At 41.5% G+C, this 23,411-nt stretch overlaps 1 protein-coding gene across 1 annotated transcript; it reads right to left on the bottom strand.

Annotated features, from left to right (window-relative positions):
• Positions 1-10,474: 10,474 nt before the first annotated feature.
• Positions 10,475-23,341, bottom strand: trmt44 (tRNA methyltransferase 44 homolog). The gene is made up of 11 exons (XM_036551315.1): positions 22,927-23,341; positions 22,622-22,736; positions 21,783-22,002; positions 21,016-21,084; positions 19,468-19,575; positions 18,986-19,057; positions 18,178-18,284; positions 17,663-17,846; positions 16,565-16,940; positions 11,727-11,843; positions 10,475-10,875 (listed from the first exon to the last, which is right to left on the bottom strand). Exons 1-11 carry the CDS (start codon positions 23,282-23,284, stop codon positions 10,646-10,648), a joined length of 1,956 nt encoding a protein of 651 aa, XP_036407208.1. The 5' UTR covers positions 23,285-23,341; the 3' UTR covers positions 10,475-10,645.
• Between the last annotated feature and the right edge of the window lie 70 nt (positions 23,342-23,411).

Here is a 23,411-nt window from a genome sequence, read left to right as displayed (position 1 = left end):
ATACATCCATTAGGAACATATTACAGCTTTATGTTTGTTATTCTTCTGAAGTCATACTCTGCTGTTTTTATGCAGGTAACCTAATGGCTTTACATTATACAGTCAACCAGTAAGCTTAATGACATTACAGTACAGAATCAGTCATATTTTTTCTTACAGGTTCCCAAAATTTCAGTTGTAATCAACAAAACTAATCAGCTTGAAATATTAAAATACCCATCTCCCTATGTACTTTCAGTCTTATTCGGTTATATCTCATAATTTTATATACCATAACAATATAACAACTGCAAGTAAGAGGGAAGGTATATAAAGTACAGATTAGGCTGAAGAAGCATGGAGAACAAGACTAGCCTGTAGTTATATACATCAGAACCGCACACCAGCTGAGTACTCTTCCTCCAGACATCATTCGATAGGTAGATCATGATGGAAATATGTGATCCCGAAAACATGAGAATTCCATACAGATCCACTTGCCTCCTGGTGCTATTATTAAATATATTAATTAGTGTTGCATGCCACGGGAGTGACACCGTGGCACAGCGTTTAAAGAACTGGGCTTGTAACCACAAGACATGCTTTTGAATCAACAGCCTCAGCTGGCCGGGTGGAATCGAAGCCCTTTGTTATCAAAAGCCATGACTGATGACAGGATTTCCCTGAGCCGTATCTGCTGCCAGCTGAGGAAACCGGTGCGCAGTGCTGGTCATACATTTCAGTTGTGATTCATTTAGGGATTAGTACTGTAGATGTGTGCTGTCTCTCAGGCTGATTATTTCCAGACAGATCAGAGGAATCCTGTGGTGAATCGAAGTAAGGCTTTTCTTGGCCCTGCCTGAAGGTTATACACAAAATGCTTGTTGGAACTTCATAGTCCCCGTTGCCTGAAGCACACACCTGCAGCCTTCACCTCATAATTTATTGCTCTGTGAGCAGCTACTGTAGGCAGGTGCTGAGAGGATATTAGCATAGCTCTAACAGATAAGGCAGTTGTTTTGTGCTTGTCTGCTCTTAAATGCATACGCTCAGGTGCAGAAACCTATTTTATGCCCCATCTAGAAGTGGATGATATTTTTATATCATTTAGAAGGAATAATCATGATTAACTCTTTGTATAATTGCTTGCTCAAAAGTCAGAAGAAATTATTCAAAGTGATGACTTAATGAGAAAAATGAAATAAATGAATAAATGAAATAAATAAAAATACCAACAGCTACAGTGGATAGTACTTCAATTATAAAATTTGCCCCTTATTCTGTCATACAAGGTAAAATAATTTGTTTTGCAATGTGGTCTTGTGATTTTCGTGAATGAACAATCAGATTGATCTCGGTGACAGAAAATGGGTCACGGACACAGACATGTGGAGATGTCTGTAACACAGAGACCAGGAAACCAAACTGAAAAACCTGAAGACTTTAAACTTTCTGCTCACTCTGAGGTAATGGGGCAATTTAACTTTCCAGCAGAGCCAGCTCCAAGGCTGAGGTTCTGTTTGGATGATACAGCAGAACTCTGGCAGCTCCAGAACCAGCACAAGTGCACCCAATCCCCTCTCTGTTCTCATTTAAACAGCTCTTTCCTTTACTGCTCTCCCGTTAAAAGCTTTGTCCAGGGGAATATGCAAGTTTTACCACAAAGGAACTCAAAATGGAAGATGGGAAATCTCTCTCTGGATGTTTTAAGTGTTGCAATCAGGCTTTGAATAGCAGCCTGGTTCCTCAAAACAGCTCCCGTTCATTCTTTTTTTAACTTCATTTTGACTTTAAACAATGAATCTAAACCACAGAAATGGCCAGAATGTTTGCATCCACATTCATTGTAATCTCAGTGGAACAGGCTGGAGGCTACATTTTATTCAAAATAATAAAAATGCCAATGAAAAAATTTAAAAGCAGTCCAATTCACTTTTTCTTGACCGCAGACTTTCTCTCTTTGTAAGTTGCTGACTAACAACTCCAGCTATTGTGCTTTTATATGTTTTGAAAACATAACAAATTTAGAGTCATTGAACTAAGGCAAACATACAGTATGAGTATTCTCAAAAATACCCTAACAATTGAAAAGTTTATCAACATCATGAATATATTGAATAAAGTGATTTATTTTATTTGAGGATTTAGTATTTGAGTTGCAATATTAATGTTTGGACGTGTACACTTGACTCATATTGAGAGCAATTAAATTTGCGCTTGTTTTTACTACTTGTAATTTCTCCAAGAATTACAAGTGAAACAACTTGTTAAGTATGATGATGATGCAGAAGTTGACACAGTAGTCACATGCTGTGACCCAGAAACCAATGGGTGGAGATTGGAAGAGAAAAACAAACTAACACCACGCAATTAGTGGGTGTACCCATGTTTTGAAATTGTCTGGGCCTAAATGATCTGTTCTTTTGTTTGGGATTGAGAAAATTGCACTGTAATTAAAGAATTCACAGCACTTCACATGTACTTAGCCCATGTTTGTCCCCGGTTTTTTTTTCCTTTTGGGTTGGTGGCTCTGGACGTTTTTCCACAACACTTCTGAGTTTAGATAAGAATTCCAATACTTTATAGCCCGTGAACTTCCTCCTCGTCCCTAAATGCACTGCAGGCAATGAAGGGTGCTTTGAGTGAACAGCGTGTGGATGTGAAAGCCACTCAGAATAGGGAGAGGGAGCAGAGAGGGATGCAATGTCAATAATTCAGAGCCTAACAAACGCTAAGCTCGAGGAGAGAAAGGCGCCATGAAGTGAGGACGGATGACTCACCCACATCAACAGCGAGGAAAAATCGTGAACGTTTCTCTCATTACCGCGGCACAATGTTTCCACCACACGCTCACCTGGCTCATTCACTGCTCTGAGAGTGTGGCCAAGAGCCGGTGGAATTATGAGAGAGCTAACAACATGTTCTTTATGTATCACAGAAGGGATCTGGTGTCAGAGGGACTGCTGTCTGTCACCGTGGAGTTTATTTCTTTACCAGACGAGCAAAACCAAGCAGAGTGCTTGACTTCTCTGCATCATTTCTTTGTCTGTGATGCTGCCTTACATAGTGTCAGCAGGCAAGAAATGGGGTTTGATTTAACTGAGGCTGAAGGGGATGAAGCATCCACGCCCTGGTCTGATGTTCTTCTGTGATGCTTTCCACCTCCCCATGTTCTCCCATAGGTTGTACACATAAGAGTAACGATGCCTGTGTACATCTGAGCAGAACATCTACCTAAGATTGCATGCCAAAACCCCTCCATTCCTCAAGCCTTCAGCTCCCAGGAGTGATAGCACTCTCAGACCTCAGTTCTCTGCATATTATTCCCCAATCTGTCAAATTTAGGCTGTGTAGTTATAAATGAAGAAGAGTGGTTCATATCTTGTGAATTTAAATATTTACTCTGCAGTTAGCATTTTGGAGCCAATGAGAGCCTCAGGCTAAATTCCAAGTAACAGTGCTTCTAAGTATAGACATCTTAGAAATGATTAAGAAATGTGGCTATTTGGTGACTTCTATAATGTATGCTACGCTTAAAAAGTTCCCATTATACATAACAAAAGCTTCTGGCTCTAATTAATGGAGCACATGTGACAGAGCTAAGAAAAAAGAGAGAGCATGAGAGAATCCGCTACAGAAAGTGACACCTCCCCCGGGAGCTAGAATACAAAGCACAGCCCAATCAGTTCTGTTACCTAGAGACCCGGGTCCTGGCAATTACTGGTGTGCGGTGCAGAAGTAAATGGTCGTGGATGAAAACTGCAAAAGACCTGCTTTTGTTACACAAAGAGCATCAAACTCTTGCTCTGGCCACCTGTGATAAGACTATGCCAGCACCTGAGCAGTCTGGTAGCAGTGAGCCCGCTATTGAGGAATGCAGGGCAGCTTCAAATGAGAGAGGCTGCAGTATCAGGGGGCAGGCAGTGTACAGCAGCGCTGTAAGAGGACATGGGACATAGGAATGATATGTCACACACCTGGCCCTTATCTCTCAGCACCACCTGCAACTGTGTGTGGTTGTACTGTCAGGGCTGTGGACACCAACACAATTACAGGCTTGGGTAAGCATCTGTCTATCTGCAGATATGCTTTAAGCTTTAAGCTTTTGAAGATGAGGTGAGTTGGAAGATGAAATGACCTTTTATCCTCTACCTGGAATTCTCAGAGGATACCTCAGAGGTGTTGTCCTTTTTGGAATTGCTTGGAAGTAGATTTTTAGTGTTTAAGGGAAAGGTCCATATTCATAACCAAACGGTATATTGGTATTGCTTCAATACAAAATGCAATTTTGAGTGAGTAAATTACATTTTTAGCACCTGATTTATTCAACCAAACCATTTCCCTTTATTTTCAGTTTGGTGCTGGCCTGGACTTACAACTTACATTTCAAACTCAGTCTGGAACTCTGTCCTGTACCAGAGAATGTGGCAATTCCTACATCTGTAGTTATTCATGTCCTTTTATTGCATCGGGAGACATGTTCAAAGCTCCCACAGATTGACAAATGCTCTGTCCTTTTTTTAGTTTTCAAGGTTGACACAGCCTTGCATGAACAGAGTGCTGCTGAACTCCTCTCATACACAACATTGCATGCTGATCTGCTCTGTTCCTTTTTAGGCACTGGCTGAGAGGAATAAAAAGGCTCTTGATGAGCATTTGGGATGAGAGCTTTCACAGTGACTGTAAAATAATGTGGTCGTGTTAAACAAAAGATGAGCCATGCGGTAACTAACCTCACTCATTCTGAGTGCCCATTGTGTGTGTCTTGTTCTTATTAATTACACTGTTTAATGCTAATACTCCTGCAGATCAAATCATTGTCCTGATATTACCTGGATGCCAGCTACCAACGCATGCATCTGTTAATCTCGTTGCCCAGGTAACATGTAGTTCATGGGGACTGGGGAGGAACAATTCTGAATAAGGAGATACAGAGTTAAAATATTACTGAGCTGAGAGGCAGTGTGCTCTTTAAGTGGGATCAAAACCTTCTGCAAATGCATTCAATGCAACCTTTGTTTCTGCTTTTAACATTCAACATTTGTGAGAAAGGAGACTGAACCAGGAAAGTGACTTTGAGTCTCACAGTCTCGTGTATATAGAGCGACACTGCTCAATGCCCTAATGCATGGAATATATTTCCTCTCACAATTCCAGTGACAGTCCCTTCAACATCAGGTGTGATATTCATGGAGAAACTCCAGACTGTTTACAGCTTTTCCCAGAGAATAATTTATTCTTGGTTCAGAGAAAACATCATATTAAATATTATCACATGTGAGAACTACAGCAGCCTAGTGGTGATGACCCATTAAACAACGGAGTTCAAACATAGTGAAATGATACACTGGCAATGAATATTTAATTATTTACATGCTCAGTGTGTATTGCCGTTCCTTTTTGGCCCATTATAATTTAGCCACTCAGCACCATGAAATGTTATATGAGGTGTTTTGTCTTCCACTGGGAGAAAGGGAAAATCACATGGAAATGATATCATCATATACCATATTACAGCCTGATGCCCAAATTAGCAAAATGTTGACCCCACTTATGTCAAAATCAATGATCATAAGGAATTCATTAACTGTTTTTAACTAGCTCAAGGCAAAAAATATGGAAAACCAGACTGAAATATAATTCAGCTTTAATGAGGGACAGTGTCTGATTTTCCTGGAGTGGCAGATACATTTCAAAAAAAAAAGTTAAGCTGAATCTTTGTCATCATGCCTAAATTGCAGAATTGTGACTTTTGCATGTATTTCCCCCAAATAAACCTGCAAGAAGCCACATCTGGAAAAACAAGCAGCTGCACCAAAATGAGAAAATGCCACCGTAAACCACAAAAGAACACACCATTCTGAAAGGTCTCCATTGTGTGAGGAAACTCAGTTGTACTGGTGGCTCTGATCCATCTGAGAGCAGTTTTAAGGACCGCTTATCACTTCAGTGGACAATATGAGTGATGATTGCTTTGATATTGTTGCTCTCTCCCTTAATTTGGTGTGCACTGCCACAGACATTAATGTACAAATGCATTTTCTTTCCACTCTGTATTGTTTTCACCCAAGGCCTTTCAAAGTTACAATCTGACCAGTCCACAGATGAAAAGTACTCCTTTGTGCCAAAATAAACAAAATGATTTCCATCCACGCCAGCTCTTGCAAACATCCCCTGCGATGACACATGCATAAATTTTTCAGAAGTTAAGAGTGGAATGTTTATCGTGCGCAGCATCTGTGCCGATGACCTCAGTCACCATGTCTGACCACATGTTTCCTCTGTTTGGTGCGCACTCCCAGATTCTGAAGGCTGGGCCAAACATGATCTCAGTCCACCTCCTGTTGGAGCACTGCATCCACCTTGACCGCTTCCTCCCTCTGCTGCCTTGGTGCTCTCTTTTTGTGCATGAAATTCCCAAAATGAACTCTACACTAAAACCGTCTTGGGTACTTATGAGTTATGTGTTGGTGTTTACTGATGGGGGGACATAAGTCCTCATGGTATGTGTAATCATGTGTATATTACATACACAAAACACATATCAATGAAATGCAAATTATTCATGGACAAATCAAATACAACACACACACACATCTTTGTTCATGAAAACTGGCTAGTTAATGGCCTAAGATCCTTACTGATTCCAGCATGTTTACGGTGGGAAATGACAAAGTTTGAAAGACCTCATACATTTCAGATAAGGTAAGATGAAAGAACAAAGGACCGTGTTACACAAAAGAATTTTGGAAACACAGGGTAGAATAGAACAGACTGTGGAAAAAAATCACCCAAGCATATTCCTACATTTACTCATTCATGGAGATTCATGCTGTGAATGTCCTTTGGAACTGTCTGCTTGTGACGGCAAATATATGCATTTTCTGCTAATTTGAGTAAACTCTGCTGCATACTAGGGGGTCTTTCGATATATTATATTTACAGAACATTTTCTTAGAACTTTAACTTGGACGAAACACAAGCAATTTGATTTCAATGAATTAGTCAGGGAAAAAAAACTGTAGAGAACATTTTATAATCAGATTAGGAAATTGGCATAAGATGTGCTGCATCAAATACAATGATTCAAACGAGTGGCTCATCCATTTAAGAACTTATTGAGGTTAACACTACACAGTGCACTCTGGGAACTGTTTGGCTTGTGGTTACAAAACACAGGCTAATCTTAGACGTGTTAATGGCATTTAGAACTGGAGTTTGCACAACAGAAATATATAACAGGTGAAAAACAATGTCTTACCTTTCATGATTCTGCTATCAAAAATAGCATATATTCCACTTCACTATACATAGAATGTACTCATAACTCACTTCCCAGTTTGAGCAATCAAATTCATGTTTCAAAACCAATAGAAATACATTATATCAGTCATACCCTGCTTTTTTACTCGCCCAAGAGTAGCCCAGGCGTGCACACATATATGCACCTTATACATGCGTAAAGTGATTTAATCATTCATTGAGTAGCACTTAAGTCCAAAATCAAGCACATTAGTGAGTACATTAAGATACACTGTGCTCATTGGTATAGCTAATGCATAGTCTGTAATCACAAAGTAACCAACAGTCTGAGCGCTACAGTTATCGGCTTTCTCTGCTTCCCAACAGAGAAGACCACTGGCAGTCGTAGCACTGACCCAGATTTCATATCCAGCACTCATTTTTCCAACAGTTATGCCTGTCATCTCCAGGATGAGAAGATTGGATCTGGACTTTCTCAGTGTCAGCGGTTAAACACTTCAAACCGTCTAAGAGGATCTCTTGGTTCTGGCTATTACATGCTTAGTCTATTTGCTATGGTAGCACGATAATGCATTCTTCGCGCATCACATACACATGGCGTGGGCGGTGTGATTTGTCTGTGTAAACATAACCCGGGAATCCGCTCGGTAGAGCATCAATCACTGCCCTGGGTCAGATGTCACAAGTCAGTGATGCAGAGTAGAGACAAACATGCTTATAATGAGAACTGACCGCACCGTAGGGAGGAATGCGGTGTCAAAGGTCGGGGACGAAATACAGAGCCTTATAACAACCAGAATACACTGTATTTTTAATCATTAGGAAGGGCCGGTGTTCAATTCATTCTTTCTACTTTCAGTAAGGGGGGAAAACCGGCCCTTTACTTGTTTGAATCGCGGCTGGAGCGTGAGACGTGCATCGCAGCATGGAACGGCGCCTTTCTCATTACGGCTGCCACCTTGTTCCTTACCTAAACACAAGCAATTATGAAAACTGGGGCGGATGGCAAATCTGCCTCAGCCCCCCACCCCCCCCCCCTCTGCTCCACACACCTGCACTGTGTCTGGAACCCTGCCTGTTCATTTCTCAGAGCGCTATGGCTAGGACGCTCAATGCACCTACCTGTCACCTGAGGCCCTGCTATGCATCCTCATTAATGTCGCTGCCAGAACACAGGCCTCACTGCGGGCTTACAGAGGAGCCCATCAAAGACAGGCCACAATGGACAGGGACACTAGTGTGAGATAGAAAATCTTTCAAAGCAGCAGGCAGGCTATTTATAGCACGTCCTTTTACCGCTCCTATTAAATAAATGACAGAAAAAAAAAACTATTTTGGAATTAAATAATAGTTAACTGTGATCATTACTTTTGTCCTCGGTTCTTATCCATACCAGTCTAATTCAAAAGCCTTTTAATCATCTCAGTGTCATAGTGAACTCATTATTGCGGTTTGACAACTTAACTGACACTTAAAGTGATGATACCCAGCTGATACTAAATTTCAGCCAGTGTTATGACTATTACTTCAAACCAATACTTTAAATTTGAACATTTAAAACATCAGATAACATAGACTATTCCTGTGGCTAATTGTGGTTGATATTATTGTGGATGAGTGAAAGGAGTTGCCAGTCAAAAAGAACAAGCAAAACCCATCACAGACTGCGATTCTGAAATTAACGTTTGGTTGTTCCTTGAAATAAGGACACTGAGTGCATGACACCTCCGTCAGTAAGTATGCAACCCCTTTACTGCTTTTGGATGGAATGAGGATACTTGGCACACACAGAGTAAGTGCACATGCTGCATGATGTCCTTTGTCTCTCCCTGGAGAGCCTCGCCCCGCTGGACCCCTGCTCGTCCTCGGCTGTACACACAGCACACGGGGACTCTGTTGCTCTGTGGCATTTGAGATGTCGGACCGCGGGCACAGGGGCAGGGGAACAAAGTGGCCTTCTCACAGGACACCCCCTGGACGCTCCTTTCCGAATTATTTATAAAGCTAACATTTCGATAAAAGGCAGCCCCATGGATCTCATTCTCTCTATAAGCCTTTCAAGTAGACAGGGGGAAGCTGCTTTTAATTGGGAAAGAACCCCATGGGGGACTTGGGATGGGGTTGTGTGCACAGACTTTTTTTGTGTACACCCCCCCCCCCCCACCTTCTAAGTAAGTACTGTGTTCTCTGTGTGTGTTTTCATAATATCTGACCAAAGAGAACTTATGGGATCCTCAAAATAGAATAATCTCATCCTGAACTTGGAAAAGCATTGTCATAGTTTTGATATTGTGCTCTAATTACATGGTGCATTTTGGTCTGAAAACCCACATTCCACATTTCACCACTGCAACAGCACTGTAGTTACAGGAGAGTGGAGGTGTATCTGCCCGCTGAACTGTTCACATCCTGGAACACTATGTGCTTTAACATCTTTTAAACTTTTAAACGTAAGACCAAAACACATAGAACTTCCCCTCCTTTGCTTGTGCACAGAAACATTCAATACCAGGTTTTCCTGGAGGCTTTGACAATGAGTATTTTTGTAAGTGTCCCATGAGAGGTTTTGGTGCATGCTTATCCAGAGAGAACAAGAAAACAGCAAGGCTGGTTCCAGTAGGTTCTACTAAATTAAGGTATGCAGTGATCAGCAAGTCCAAATCTTCCCCCAGACTCCAGGCAATGCAACTGTACATATCAAAGGCTCCACCAGCAGCTTGCCTCTGCTACATCATTCTACATTTTCCTATTTTAAATCACTGCCACTCATTAGCAGCCTACTGGATTCAGTAAAGTTTTCCTAAACCAGAACTTTCCTGAATATGCCTAGTGCCAATGGCATATGACACTTAGATGAGCTGGTAGTGATTTCCATGTTCACATTCATATTTGAAACATGTGAGGTGATCTCATAGCTGAGAAGGTTATCCAAAATGCAGTTCTTTCAGATACTAATGACGAGGACTGAGTTTTACTCTGGCTTTAAGTTTGTGTTTACTCCACAGATTAAAACAAGAAAACCGGGGAAAATATGTCCTGTAACCCATCCTATGTTGTTCAGTATAGTCCGGCCATTGGGTTATATGGCAGGGGGAACATATTTTTGGTCAAAGAACCAATATCTGTCAGTAATTTCTCACTGTGTTTGCTCATAGCAGGTTTATATTCACGATCATGCAACAAATGTCACACTCCAATAAAGTGAGTCATCAGTAGGCCTTAATTTAAAAAAATTATGACAGAAATAACAATTGCCAATTAAAATGCTTTGTTACCTTTTTAATTTCAGCTGCCATTTGGTCTCCTATAACAATTCCATATCCAATAAAATGAAAAGCAAAGTCAAATTAAAATCAAACAGGCATTCCCATTCACCCACGCCCACGGCCCCAAGACGCTGTCGTTATCTGTTCTTCTGCTTCTTCGGGGGTCTTGCAGCTGGTCTGAGGTCAGCGGGTCCGTGTGCGAACGTGCAGCGCTCTGATGACAGGGGGCAGCCCTGCGGGTGGTGACTGTGGAACCAGCAGGGTCGGGTCTTCAAAGCCCCTGAAGGTGTCCTCTTGGGCCTGGGTTTGCCTTTCCCCTCACTGGCCTGTACTCTCCAGTCCCGAATCTGGACCTTTCCACCCTCCACTGAACGGAAAATGAGAGGAACCGCATCAGAGGCTACAGAGGAGTCAGAAGTCAGTTGGTTCCCTTTAGTACCTCATAAGCATTGAGCAGAATAGCCACTCAGTATGAGCTCTGGATCTCATCCCTGCCAACAAAATGTATTTTAAGCACATTTATCCACTCAGACTGATACATGTGCCAAATTGTCACAAGTTGCACACAGAACAAAATCAAGAAGAACAAAAATGACAAAATTTAATAGGACCAGGACCAGCAAACAATAGGCTTTTAGCTATTCTGGTTTAAATCTAACAGAGTCACTCAGCATTTGTGTATTTCAGACCATCAAATCCATTCTATTACAGAGCGGATCAGTATGCTTCAACAAGTCATCTGAAAGATCTGGAGATACAATGTGACAATGAACTGATGCAGGCTGTGGCAGACTTGAGAAAAGCCATATTTAGTGATTTAATCAGGCTAAAAATACATGCACGGCATTCACAGCAGCAAAGAAAGCCTGGCGGTCACGGTGAAAAATGAGACCCGCTAGGTACTGCAAAAATTGGACATTTTGTTCAAATCGGTTCTAGGAAGAGAAGCACAATAGGACTTATTTGTCACAGATGTTGCTGTGATGCCAGATGTTATTCCGTAAGCATAAATTGCTGGTAAGTTGAAGCTGACTGCAGATTTTTTTTTTTACAAAAACAAAGAAAAACAGGAAATGATTTGCATTCTTACATTCATGCTAGTACTAATATGAGTATGCCTAGACTAGGTTAAACAGGCAAAAAGATGACATGCCTATATAAGCATTGTACTTAGCATTTAATTTTAATCACTTGAATTATGATTACAAACATATGTACCTTTGAAGACTTGGTGGCTGTTTTTTAGAAGAGTCTGTAGTCCTCCACATTCCTTTTTCAGATTTTGCAGCGTTTCCTTGTCCAACAGCTCAGCCACTTCTTTGACCGAGAGACTGCCTGGAGAAAAGACAGGATAGGATGAGGGGGCATCTTGGGGGAGGGTAGCCTTTGAGAAGGCCTTGAAGGCGCATATTTACTCAATCATTCCTTCATAACCACAAGTGCAAAACAACAGTACTGTGCAATGGACAAGGAACACGTGCATGTCCCTAAAATGCCCTTTTGGATTTCTGGGACAGCAGCAACAGCCTTCTGCTGAATTTTTCACACCTCTTAAGATGAAAATGACTTTCGGTTAATTTCTGCTTTGGGCAGGGTGGCTAGTTTATCTGAAATCCAATCCAATTTGTTATGATCACTGGGGTGCATTACCTCCGAGAATCCCCTCCTGCAAATTAGTGCCTGAGTCACTGCTGCAGCAGCTCAGTACCATTTCCCACAGGCACTTTATCATCCCATACAAGGCTGTGAGAGATATTAATTGAGGGAGGCGATCTCCACCACCTTACGTAATGCACACACTCACTAAGAAACCCAGTAACCACTGCAAAAACTACAGCCTCAGGAATTAGTTTCTAGCTAAACGTCTGAATTTTTGATTCTCATTGGGACAGCAGGTACGCCATCTGCTAAGTTACCAGTTGGCAGGGTATACCCCATACCTTTGTAGTAGTTGAGAGTCAGGCCATTTAATGAACTTAATTAACCATTTAATAAAAACATTTTCTGCAATAAGCCCCATAAAGCATGGGGGAGATTTGATCCGAAGGTTTGAACTTACATTTCATTGGTAAACAGACCACAGGCACAAAAGTTCAATAAAAGTTCACTTAATCTGAGCTAATGAAGTGGTTCTTTTGAGAATACACCAGAGGTCACTGGTTCTCTGACTGGATGGTAACTCCATATAGAGGGAAAAAAAAATCAGCTCATGGAGTCACCTTCTGGATGGCTACAACAAAAATATACAAAAAAAATCACATGATCCATGAATAAAATATCATACTGGTTGCAATTATAACTATATATATATGTATATATAATAGTGCCAGGATATAATCTGAAAGTGGCAGATGGACCAAAGCACTGGGTAAATCTCTCGTGCTCAGAAAGGGTCAGTCTAAGTGACCGTTCCGCCAGCAAAAGCCTGAGCATCTCATATTCCCCATGCACACTGGCCCTGACAGGAGTCTCCAGGCTGTGGCCGTGTTACCATGGTAATGAGGGAGAGGGCCTGTGTCCGCTGGGTCTGATGTATTGTTGAGTCATTCTTTCTGACAGTCATGAACTCAACAGGAATAGGATGGTAATTAAAACTATCAGACACGCTTGATCTGGGTGTATTAAAAACAGCTCGACACGCCTTTTACGCCAGTCCGTGATGCATAGTTTATTGTGTAAGCATACATATTAAAATTATTTGAAGACATACCCACTGCTGTAAATGATCACACAGCAGCACACACCCCTTTGTGACTCTAAGTGACCACAGCAATGAAAGCTTACTTACTGAAACTAAGTGAACATTTGCAATATCCATTTTCCCAAACTGTGTATATAAACAGAGAAACGGGTTATAAAAGGTGGAAAAAGGCCATACAGATGTTTTTTTTTTTCAGCAGTTCTGTATGCTTGTCTTACTTAGAGATGCCTAAGTGGAGCAGGGGCATGTGGGTCTGAGCAATGAAGTGTAGAGCTGTCCTGGGGGGGGGGGGGGGTTTAGTGCCATGGGGAACAGACACATGTAATCCCAGACACTTTCTCTCTCTTTCACTCTTTCTCTCACAATCACACACACACAAACAAACACACACACACACACACACACACACACACACAGGCATACATATAGGAGCACACAAACAGGCACTCATACACACAGTCTCATGTATAGGCGCATATATACACAAAGTCACATACATACACAAAGACACACACAGACGTGCACACAAACAGATCAGGGAGTGGGGAGCAAGAGGTGTGATCAGTGCAACTTGCACTGCAGTGTAACTTGCTGTTTGCTGCCAAACGGTTATCGGAAGAGATCATCACTGAGCGCTGTCACAGAATACCAAGAACACCTTTTTAAATGGCTAGCCTTGAGGGAACCTATGAAAAACTCAGCAGCTTTGAAAAATAAATTAAGAATGATCTTTATGGCTCCCAAGTGGGTCAGTCAGAAGGGTACTTGTCTTGAGTGCAGGCTAAGCTCTGCAGCCCATTTACAAATCTGGCCATCACCTGCTGACATTAACTAGGAGCTTACACTGGAGGAGCACATTGGTTCCATTTTGGCAGGGATCGGGGTATGTTGGCCAAGGTCCCCTCATCACACGACAATCTAACCCTGAGACTTGGTGAGCAGCTTGTGAGTTGCTTGGATGATGTCAGCTGAGCAGTGCCAACCCTCCAATCAGTGCCTGATTCACTGTGGTGCAATGTGGGACTTGTACTGACTAACAAAGAGTGATTAATGTGCGCCGGTGTCAGAGGACTTCATCTACCGCATCTGTGCCCCTGTGCCCCAGAGGTTGTTGGGGTGATGCGACTAAAGTAGTGCAATTAGCAATCACAAAATGTTGAGTGAAAAATGGGGGTAAAAATACAAAAAAGGAATGATGGTTATTCACCAATATGAAAATGAACTATATTGTAATATACTGCAAAATATGTTGCTCAGTCCAAGAACATATTGCAAATACATTTAATATATCTTAATGCAAATCAGAAATATTTTGCAATATAACAAAATTCCAATAATGGACATATTTTCAATATACTGATTGATCTAAAAATATATTATCTAAAATATATTACATATATACATTATTTTTGTACGGGCAAATAAACCCCAAAGTAAGTAATCACAATCAAAGCAGATTTTTACAGTCTAGCGGCCCAGCTGAGGACAAGAGCTCAATTACATACTTACGTTTGTAAAATTGAATGGCCAATTACCTATATTACTGACGCTGAGAGACGCTGGGTGCATAATACAACACCAACAGACCATTATCACTGGCCTTTAGAGGGAAATATCCTCAATTAATATGAGTGTTTAACATTGCTGTGTTCCTTTGATGTTGCCTCACGGTTGGAAGACGTACAAAACGCATTCTTGCAAAGACATACACCTCATCAGAACCTCTGCTCATTTGCTCTCTCTGGGGCTCAGGTGTTAGTGGTAATGTCTGCTTAATTACCCAGTTGCACCACAAGCAGAGACAGTTACAAACCAAGCCTAACAAGACTGAAACAACAAGAACAAGAATATCCTGCATGACATTTAAAAAGCCTCCACGGTGAAATTACTGAGAACATTGCTGACGTCAGTGAGGTTGATGTTAGCTCTTGCTGCGCCAGTTCAAGAATATATTTTGTTATTAAGAATGCAGATTTATTGTAACCTGCTGTGGATTTTATTGGTGTCAGTGGATTTTGGGTATGCGTTCATAGTCTGCACAAAAAAATATGTTTGCGACAAATGTGGGCAATAAAAATGTGTGGTATTCATTGCTCATCAGTGCCGTCTGAGAGAAACTGACTGGCTTCAAATTCACATTTTATGACTGAATGAATGACATAACAAGACGCACGGTACACTGAACATGTGCTGGGTCTCACCACTGGCAAAGTCTGCGGCGTGTTACGAGCCAAACAAAGTTAAACGCCGCCTTATTTTAACCTATGCCAGTCCTTTTAAAGAGAGCTTTTAAGAACTTCTTGAAATGCTTCAACACAAAAACCAATCCATGCATAATACATAGCCGAGTGCATAATTCATACAGCCATCTATAACCAGGTTTTCCGTGGAGGCTTACTGTCTCTTTCTCCATTTTCATTTCATCCCTGACAGAGCTCTTTTTATCAGCCAATTTCGGCCTTGCCTCATCTCATCAGCTGTGAGTGTTATAACTCAGGGGAGCATAATTATGCCAAGGAGGGGGCAGTGTGGGATATGGGCTGGTCGCGGTGTCCTCTGTGGCAGAGGGGCTGCTGCGGAAGATGAAAGGCAGCGGGTTCAATGTGCGGTCGGGGCGGTGGCCGTCGCCACGCGAGGCTCTGCCCCTCTGAGGAGGCTGGCAGATGGAGGCCCCCGCAGGAGGCCGAGGCGGGGAAGCCACGCGGGCCACGCGTTTGACGGCGGGCTGCCCACGCAGAGGCAGTGTGAGGTAAGACTGCCTCTGCAACACCGCACCAGGCAGAGTCTCACCCCAACACAGCCGGAGAAAGAGGCACATCTCTCAGGGGTCATGTTCTGCAGACCTCAGCAGGGGAATAATCTGTTACGGGTGAGTCAGACAGGGCAGCCAGGACAGGTGATTTGAGAAGTCTGATGAAGATATGTGCCTGCCCATTTCTTTCAGGCACAGCAGACACCTGACTCATTACTTCCCAAAGCAGAGTGTCATCTCACATGAGATGAGTGCTGGAACAAGCCATCCGTTTTAAGACCGTAATTAATAAAGCAATAAACTGCAGCATCCACGAGGTGGCTGCTAAACAGAGCATGGCAAGTTCTCAGTCTCATTCATCCAATCAGGGCTGACCTATATTTGCTTTCATTTACATTACATTTACATTTATTCATTTGGCAGATGCTTTTACCCAAAACAACTTACAACTGAGGTACAATACAACAAGCAAAAACATACGAGCTGTATTATTATTGTATGCAGCATGTATTATTGTATTATTGTATGATTATTATTGTATTATTCTTTCCTTATCTGACACTCCCGTACATCTAGAATGTGTCATTGAAATGAGCGGCATACCTCCTTGGTTCCAAGAGTCCTTGTCATGTCCTTCCTCGGGGCTCAGCTCCAGTAAGGCCTGTCCGACCTGCAGGACGACGCTGTCGATGAAGCCTCGGGGGAGATTGGCGCAGTTCCTTGTGGGCTCCACCTTGTCCCTGGGCTGGAAGCCCTCTCCCCAGTCCCCTCCATTGTTTGGATGGACCTCCTCTCTGAGCTCCCCCTCGCCGTGGTCCCGCCACCCGCCGCTGCCGGCCTCTGCGCCGCCAGCAGTGGCCTCTCTTTTACTGATGGCTGCAGGGCAGGAAAGCCTCTTTTGGATGTACTGGGTTCTCAGCTCATCCATCCGCGCCTCTCCTGAGTGCTCATAGCTCCTCGTCTTCCCAATGAGGCACACCTACAGGCACATTAAGGGTGACAGATGTTGCTGTCAGCATCCTAATTAAAGCAAACCCTTGCAAATGCTCCTGCTTTCTTGTGACAGTTGTAGCAGTCCTGATGGCAGTCAGAGCCACCGGGGCCCTGTTCCCTTGCAACTCCTCCTTCCTCGGTTTGACACTAGGATCTGCCATGCACTCTCCAAACTGGCAGTAGACTGCATTTCATCAGCACTTTGTCTTGGTGTATAATATCTAATAACAACACCCAAATTTACTGCTTCAAGCAAATCCTCAGTTATGACTCAAATGATCAGTTATTTTACAAGCATCCCAAAGGCGTTCCCTCAGCACATGCAAGCGTCAGCCTGCACGGGCCTGCACGCTTGTCCTCTGAGCTGGCTGGCTGGCTCATGTTTATACAGCAGGGTCACACTGCTGCACCGATACTCTCAACAAGACTCAAAAGCATGACTGTGAACATGTGGAGGCACACAGAGCAGTTTCCATGGCACGTTTTCTGTGTCAGCGTCCAGCGATGCATCAGGCTAAAACCCATGTTAGCCTGTTGTTCGCCAAAACATAATCACTCATAAGCTTTAGCTTTAGCTTCAGCAGGTGCCTCAGCGGCGAGCCAGTGTTTGGCATTTTGGCTACAAATGGAGATTTAATTGTGTTACTGTTCCTTCTGTTATGTAATATATGAGCCACAGAGCTGCTATGCCGGTGCATGTTACTGTACCCGTTTTGTGGAGGGGATTCTAAGGCAGTCCTCTTCCACGTTAAATCCACACACAGTGCTGACCTCAGAAATGAAGTCTATGTATTCCTTATACTGGGACTTCTTACACTGCCGTCGCTGATACTTCCCACAGAAATCAAAAAAGCAGCATGGAAGTACAAAGAACCGGCAAGAGTAAGAAGACCTGTGGGTAGAAAAGATGTATTAGATACACTATCTACAGACAGTTGCTATGGGTCTTCCTCTGTGTTTCTGACCTTTTCTAATACTAAGGGAAGAAATGAGAGAAAATAACAAAAGCAGGACAGTGTAATAGTAACAGTGAAATGGATGGTGCAAAACACTTTACCACCTTTCAAACAAAACAAGACGATATTCAGAGAACTATACTATCTCCACCTAGTGGTTAACACATGAAATATTCCCTTTAAATGAACAATTTCTGTACTCCAGAAAGTCAAGAGATCAGCTGGCACTCCAGAAGTGCTGCTAAAATGCATCTTCTCATTACTTGCCTGGAAGATATAACAGGAATCCATGGTGTCAGCTCATCTGAGTGGTTTCCAATCAGCCAGTCTGCGTCGGGGAACAAAAAGCTATCGCTGGGTGTGATTGCACTTTCCTTTAATAGCAGCAGAGAGGACAAAAAGATACTGATGGAGTACATTTTGCATAATTTATCACACACTGATCCACCTTTCACAGAACTAGAAACTGCAATCATAATTTTCTTTTGGCCATCCATTATCAATATTTTTATGTTGTATCTGCAGCAGTCACCTGCAAATTATAATATATATATATATATATATATATTGAATCTATTAGAGAAGGCAGTAAGGAGGGATGTTCAGAAAGTTAACCTTTCCATAAAATACAAGTGATATTTCACACAGAATATTGCATGTTCACTGTTTGAAACACACAAAGCATGTATTTTGTAATCGCAAACCTCTTGAGTAGTAAGTACCTTGGCCTCATAGTACCACAAATATAAAAGCCTATCTTGTATAACCACCCATGGATCTGAGAGCCTGTTATGTCTCTTCAGTTACAGAAAAGTTAAAGAAAAAGAACTTGGTCCTCAGACACACCCACAGAACACATTAAATTATGGATGGCTGGAAATGTTCAACCCATTTAAAATGTAAACTGCAAGGACAGAGAAAAGCACCACGCATCTGAGAAAGCGGGTATTTGAGGACATGCACAGTGAGTGTGTGGGCGTACTAAGACATAAAATAATCAATATTTAGCAATTGTTCAGGCTTCAGCTTAGGGTATGTGGAAAGAAAGGCCTTCTCTCCAGGCAAAGACTCTCACCTCCAGATGTGTCTGGGGACCGTACATGTCCCATATTTTCCTTTTTCGAATGTCGATGCCTTTTCCAGGATGCTGGTGAACAAAAACAAATCTCTCAAGAATCTGGTCTATTTTTGATCAATGCCCAGTACATCATGTACCTTGCTTTATTTACACTAACAACTGTGCTCCATTCCATTTGCAATAATACGCCACGTGACGCACTGGTTGAATGCTGCCTTCCAAATAACTGATAAGACGAAACAGAATCCTGTGCACACAGATCAAATCATACCATTTCAACTGGTCTTGCTTTTCACCATGAAACTGATTTAGTAAGGTATGAGCATTTCCAATTTAGAGTGTGATTCAAGTCCACTATTGAGGCCATGTTAATTATGAGGTCACAGTGCTATGATGATATACCGCTACTTGGTTCAGAAAACAACCATAAATCACTTTGGATGTATCCTTGCTTTCAAAATACATTACGTTCAACATACCCCTTCATTACTTAATATATGAACAAGAAGCCCATTTCCACATCCCAGATCGACAAAGGATTGTTTAGCAGTCAATCCCTTCTCTGCACGCTCCTCCTCCCATAACACCTGGACATTGAAAGAAAACAACAGGAGGTATTGCTAATAAATATGACAGTTTTAATTTAGGGACACATTATTAACAAGGAATCATCCCTATGCTACTAGTTAAAGGGCCTGTCTGACTGTTTTAGACATGTGACTAGAAGCAATACCTGCTTACAATATCTGTAACACATTATCAGATGACTGAAAGATAATTTTAAATCAAATTTCTGTCTCCAGTCAAAACACCTGTTGGATAGGGGCCAGAAATATTGATAAATAACCTTTCACAATCTCTTTGAAGTGGAAATGTTCCATGTGAACTATGTATCCGATGTTTATTTCAATACACACTGCAACACACAGAAGCCTCATGTGAAATTATCCTCTAAGATTTCCAACATGGCAAAAATATTTCAAGCAAATGATCTGATATACTCAATGACTAAACAGTAAACACCATTGAAAAATGTATACTTGGCTTGTATGTATGTATATTTGGCTTACTTGCCAAACAGACTAGGTAAAACATATATTCAAAAGTGAAGAGCACCTACATCATCCATATTATTACAATCATCATAATACCGGTATATAAAAGTATGTATTGGCATCATTTCTTGAAATCACTGCCAAAAACCAACAGCATGGGACATTAAAAAAGGCTATTTTGTTGACACCTACTTTACATCAGGTACATAATTAGTATCAGTCATCACTTCTCTGTAAACTGTAAAATTAGTAGGCTCTTTACTGTAAGTTTTGTTCCTGAAAAATGTATTTGCATCACTCAGATATCCATTCAGAAGAGTCTGTACACATCTAGTGCCATCACACGCTTTAATGCAGGTTATTTCTGCTAATTAATTTCTTAATTTTCATTTGTAAATAATTATAACATTATGCTATCATTTGCAGAAAAGGGGAATCAAAATAAGTAATAATGGGAGGCTGGAAAATATCAGCACAAGGCATTTGACTAATATAGTGTCATATCATAACATGACAAGAATTCCAACTTGTGAGAATCCTCTGTTCAGACAGGTTCCAGTCAAGCATGATTTATTAAAGCGAGTAAATTCATGGCGCAGTACATTGGGTACTGCAAGGCAGGGCAAATAGCAATAAATGTTACAGAGTGCGTGTTTTTGTACTTTACAGGAACAGCTGTGATGGTCCGCTCACAATTCAAGTATAAAGAAACCAACCCACCTAGTCACCCTTCTATCACAACGGTGGTGACTGTTATGCTAATGCGTGGACCAAACAGTGACTTGTGGACATGAGTAGCCTTCCTGAGACACCAGGCTCCACTGTCTGTAAACCAATTCAACTTAAAAGAACACTTAAGGGGACTCAATAAATCATAACATCAATATTCCTGACACTACCCATTCATAGATTGACAAATCTAACCTATTTCAAGAACGCTGAAAACCTGAACAAGCCAAGACCAAAACCTACCAGAAGATAAGTTGCAATGGCCACATCTTCATAAACAAACTTCTCTGGATCAGTCACTTCAGGCCAAACCTTGGTTGAAAAAATAGGGTTTTTTATGAGAAAATAAAACACAGGAATCTCCAAATTTAATAAGGTGTTTAGATTCTTATCCTTATCCTATCTGCCTGGGACATTCAATGTAACTGCTATAGCAGTTTGCCCTTTGTTTGGGCAACATACTTAAGCAGGTATTCCCATGTAATTCTCAAGCAATTCATGCCCATTGAACATGTAATGATGAAACTGAAAAATATATATCTGCATATATTCAAAGAGCCAGAGTATCAGAGGATTAAATGGGCATCAGTATGGTGTAGTGGCAAGGAGCAGGGCTTGTAACCCAAATGTTACCATTTAATTCCCCACTGTTATAGAGCTGCTGTTGTACCCTTGGGCAATGTACTTAACCCAGAATTGCCTCAGTAAATATCCTGCTGTATAAATGGATAATGTGAGAATCGTAACACATGTAAGTCACTCTGGATAAGAGCGTCTGGTAAGCAACTAAATATAAATGTACTTGTAAATGTAAATGTGCCATTTGCTTTCAGAAGGCTAGAACACACTACATATTTGTGTGTTACAAGAAACTGAACCAGCACAAAACATCAACAGAAAATGCATGTTAATTTCAAACAAGCAACTAAAACATAGCAAACACTCCTTGCTATCTCTTTACACTACAATTTCTATGTTCACAGAAGAACTATTTTTCACCACCAGATTACCTTGACCATTTCTTTGTACTTTTCCTTCAGCTGCTGGTACATACAACTATACTTTTCTACTGGAATAAGAGACAATGTGCTTTTGAACTCGCTCTGTCTACACTCAGTAGACCACTGCACCAGTTTGGGTAGGAGCACACCACTAAGCCATGGCAGCTTTGGGTACGCCACCCCGTCTGAGAACCAGTCATCAGGCCTCAAGGTGGATATTGACACAGACCTAGAGAAGACAGAAAATTGGGTATTAATCTATCCTACCACCAACCAACAACTGAAGAATCAGATATATAATAAATAAATAAATATTCCAAACTTAACTGACAATTGACTGTAGAAGTAATCAACTGGTGTCTAAAGCTCTATTCACCTACTTTTTGATGTAGAAATGCCATATCCTATTGAAGCCACCATATTTCACACACTATAGTCCTGGAATTATCTACACATAGTGGTTACAACCACTATGATAATGACCTGAGATGGGGTGGGGCTGGAAAGGGCGGGTGTGATGACATTGTCATGATAACTGAATATGCGGCTATAGCTCTATACACACATGTGATGACGTTTTTGCAGGAAAGATCATGCCGGGGTGAAAATGTTATGAAGGTTATCATCACACACTGCATGATAGGTATGGTGCAATGCAGTACAATAAAATGTTGGGGGAATACAAACTGTACTGATGAAATGACATTAAAAAGGAGAATAATAAATATTAAAACATTCGAGAACAGAATAAAGGCTACATGCACATGACTCATGCACATGCACGATGCTACACATGCGTTCATATTAAATATTGCAAACAATTTAAGCACATCGTTATTACAACTCACCAATCATCATCTTTTTCTGTCCCAAGTTGAATTTGATAAATGTTATTTTTCCTTGGGACAGCGCGCCCGGCCTTTTCATCAAATGGCAAAAATACAACACGCTGTCTCGAAAAATCTGAAAACCCAACAACATCATTAATAAGAAATTTTAACATTCATATTAAACAACTCTTCGACTGCACGTAAAATGCCTTTTCATGACATTCACAGTGGTGACAGTGGTGAAAACCAGAACGTCAAAGGATGTAATAACAAGTCATCCCAAAGATTCCCTGTAGGCTTTTGGTCTGCTTATATGGATTTACCTTTCAGAATAATTTCTTTATGTAGGAGAGTTCCATCCACGTTTACTTTTGGAATAATTGTCCTTCCTTCAAAACACCAGTGTCCATCGTTAGTTGCTGGAATCACACTATTCCCATCACCGTCATTGATCAAAAAAGAGAGAACATCATTTAAGTCCTCAAGGGAGGTATCCCAAAGGGCAGTCAAAATTTGTTCAAGTTCTGTAGCATCCACCGCTTTGCTCTCCTCCTCTTTGACTCCACACAGTCGTTTATTTACAACATGAGGTTTCTTTATCCACACATCAATAGCTGACCAAAAACCCTCTGGCACAATACCACAGCTGTTCGTAAAGCGTATTTCGTAAAGTTTCGACATTATTTACAAATATTGGTGCATGAATCCTTCTACAAACTCACATGTTGCCAAGAAGTTCAGGGCGCGCTCTAATGACGTTAGCGTAAACGTACGGGCACTTCCGGGGGTGGTTGGGGACACAGCACTG

The sequence above is a fragment of the Megalops cyprinoides genome, chromosome 18, assembly GCF_013368585.1.
Source record: "Megalops cyprinoides isolate fMegCyp1 chromosome 18, fMegCyp1.pri, whole genome shotgun sequence".
In the NCBI taxonomy this organism is placed as follows: Eukaryota; Metazoa; Chordata; class Actinopteri; order Elopiformes; family Megalopidae; genus Megalops; species Megalops cyprinoides.
Note: the sequence above shows the minus strand (reverse complement) of the source record. Positions and strands in the feature narration are given on the sequence as shown.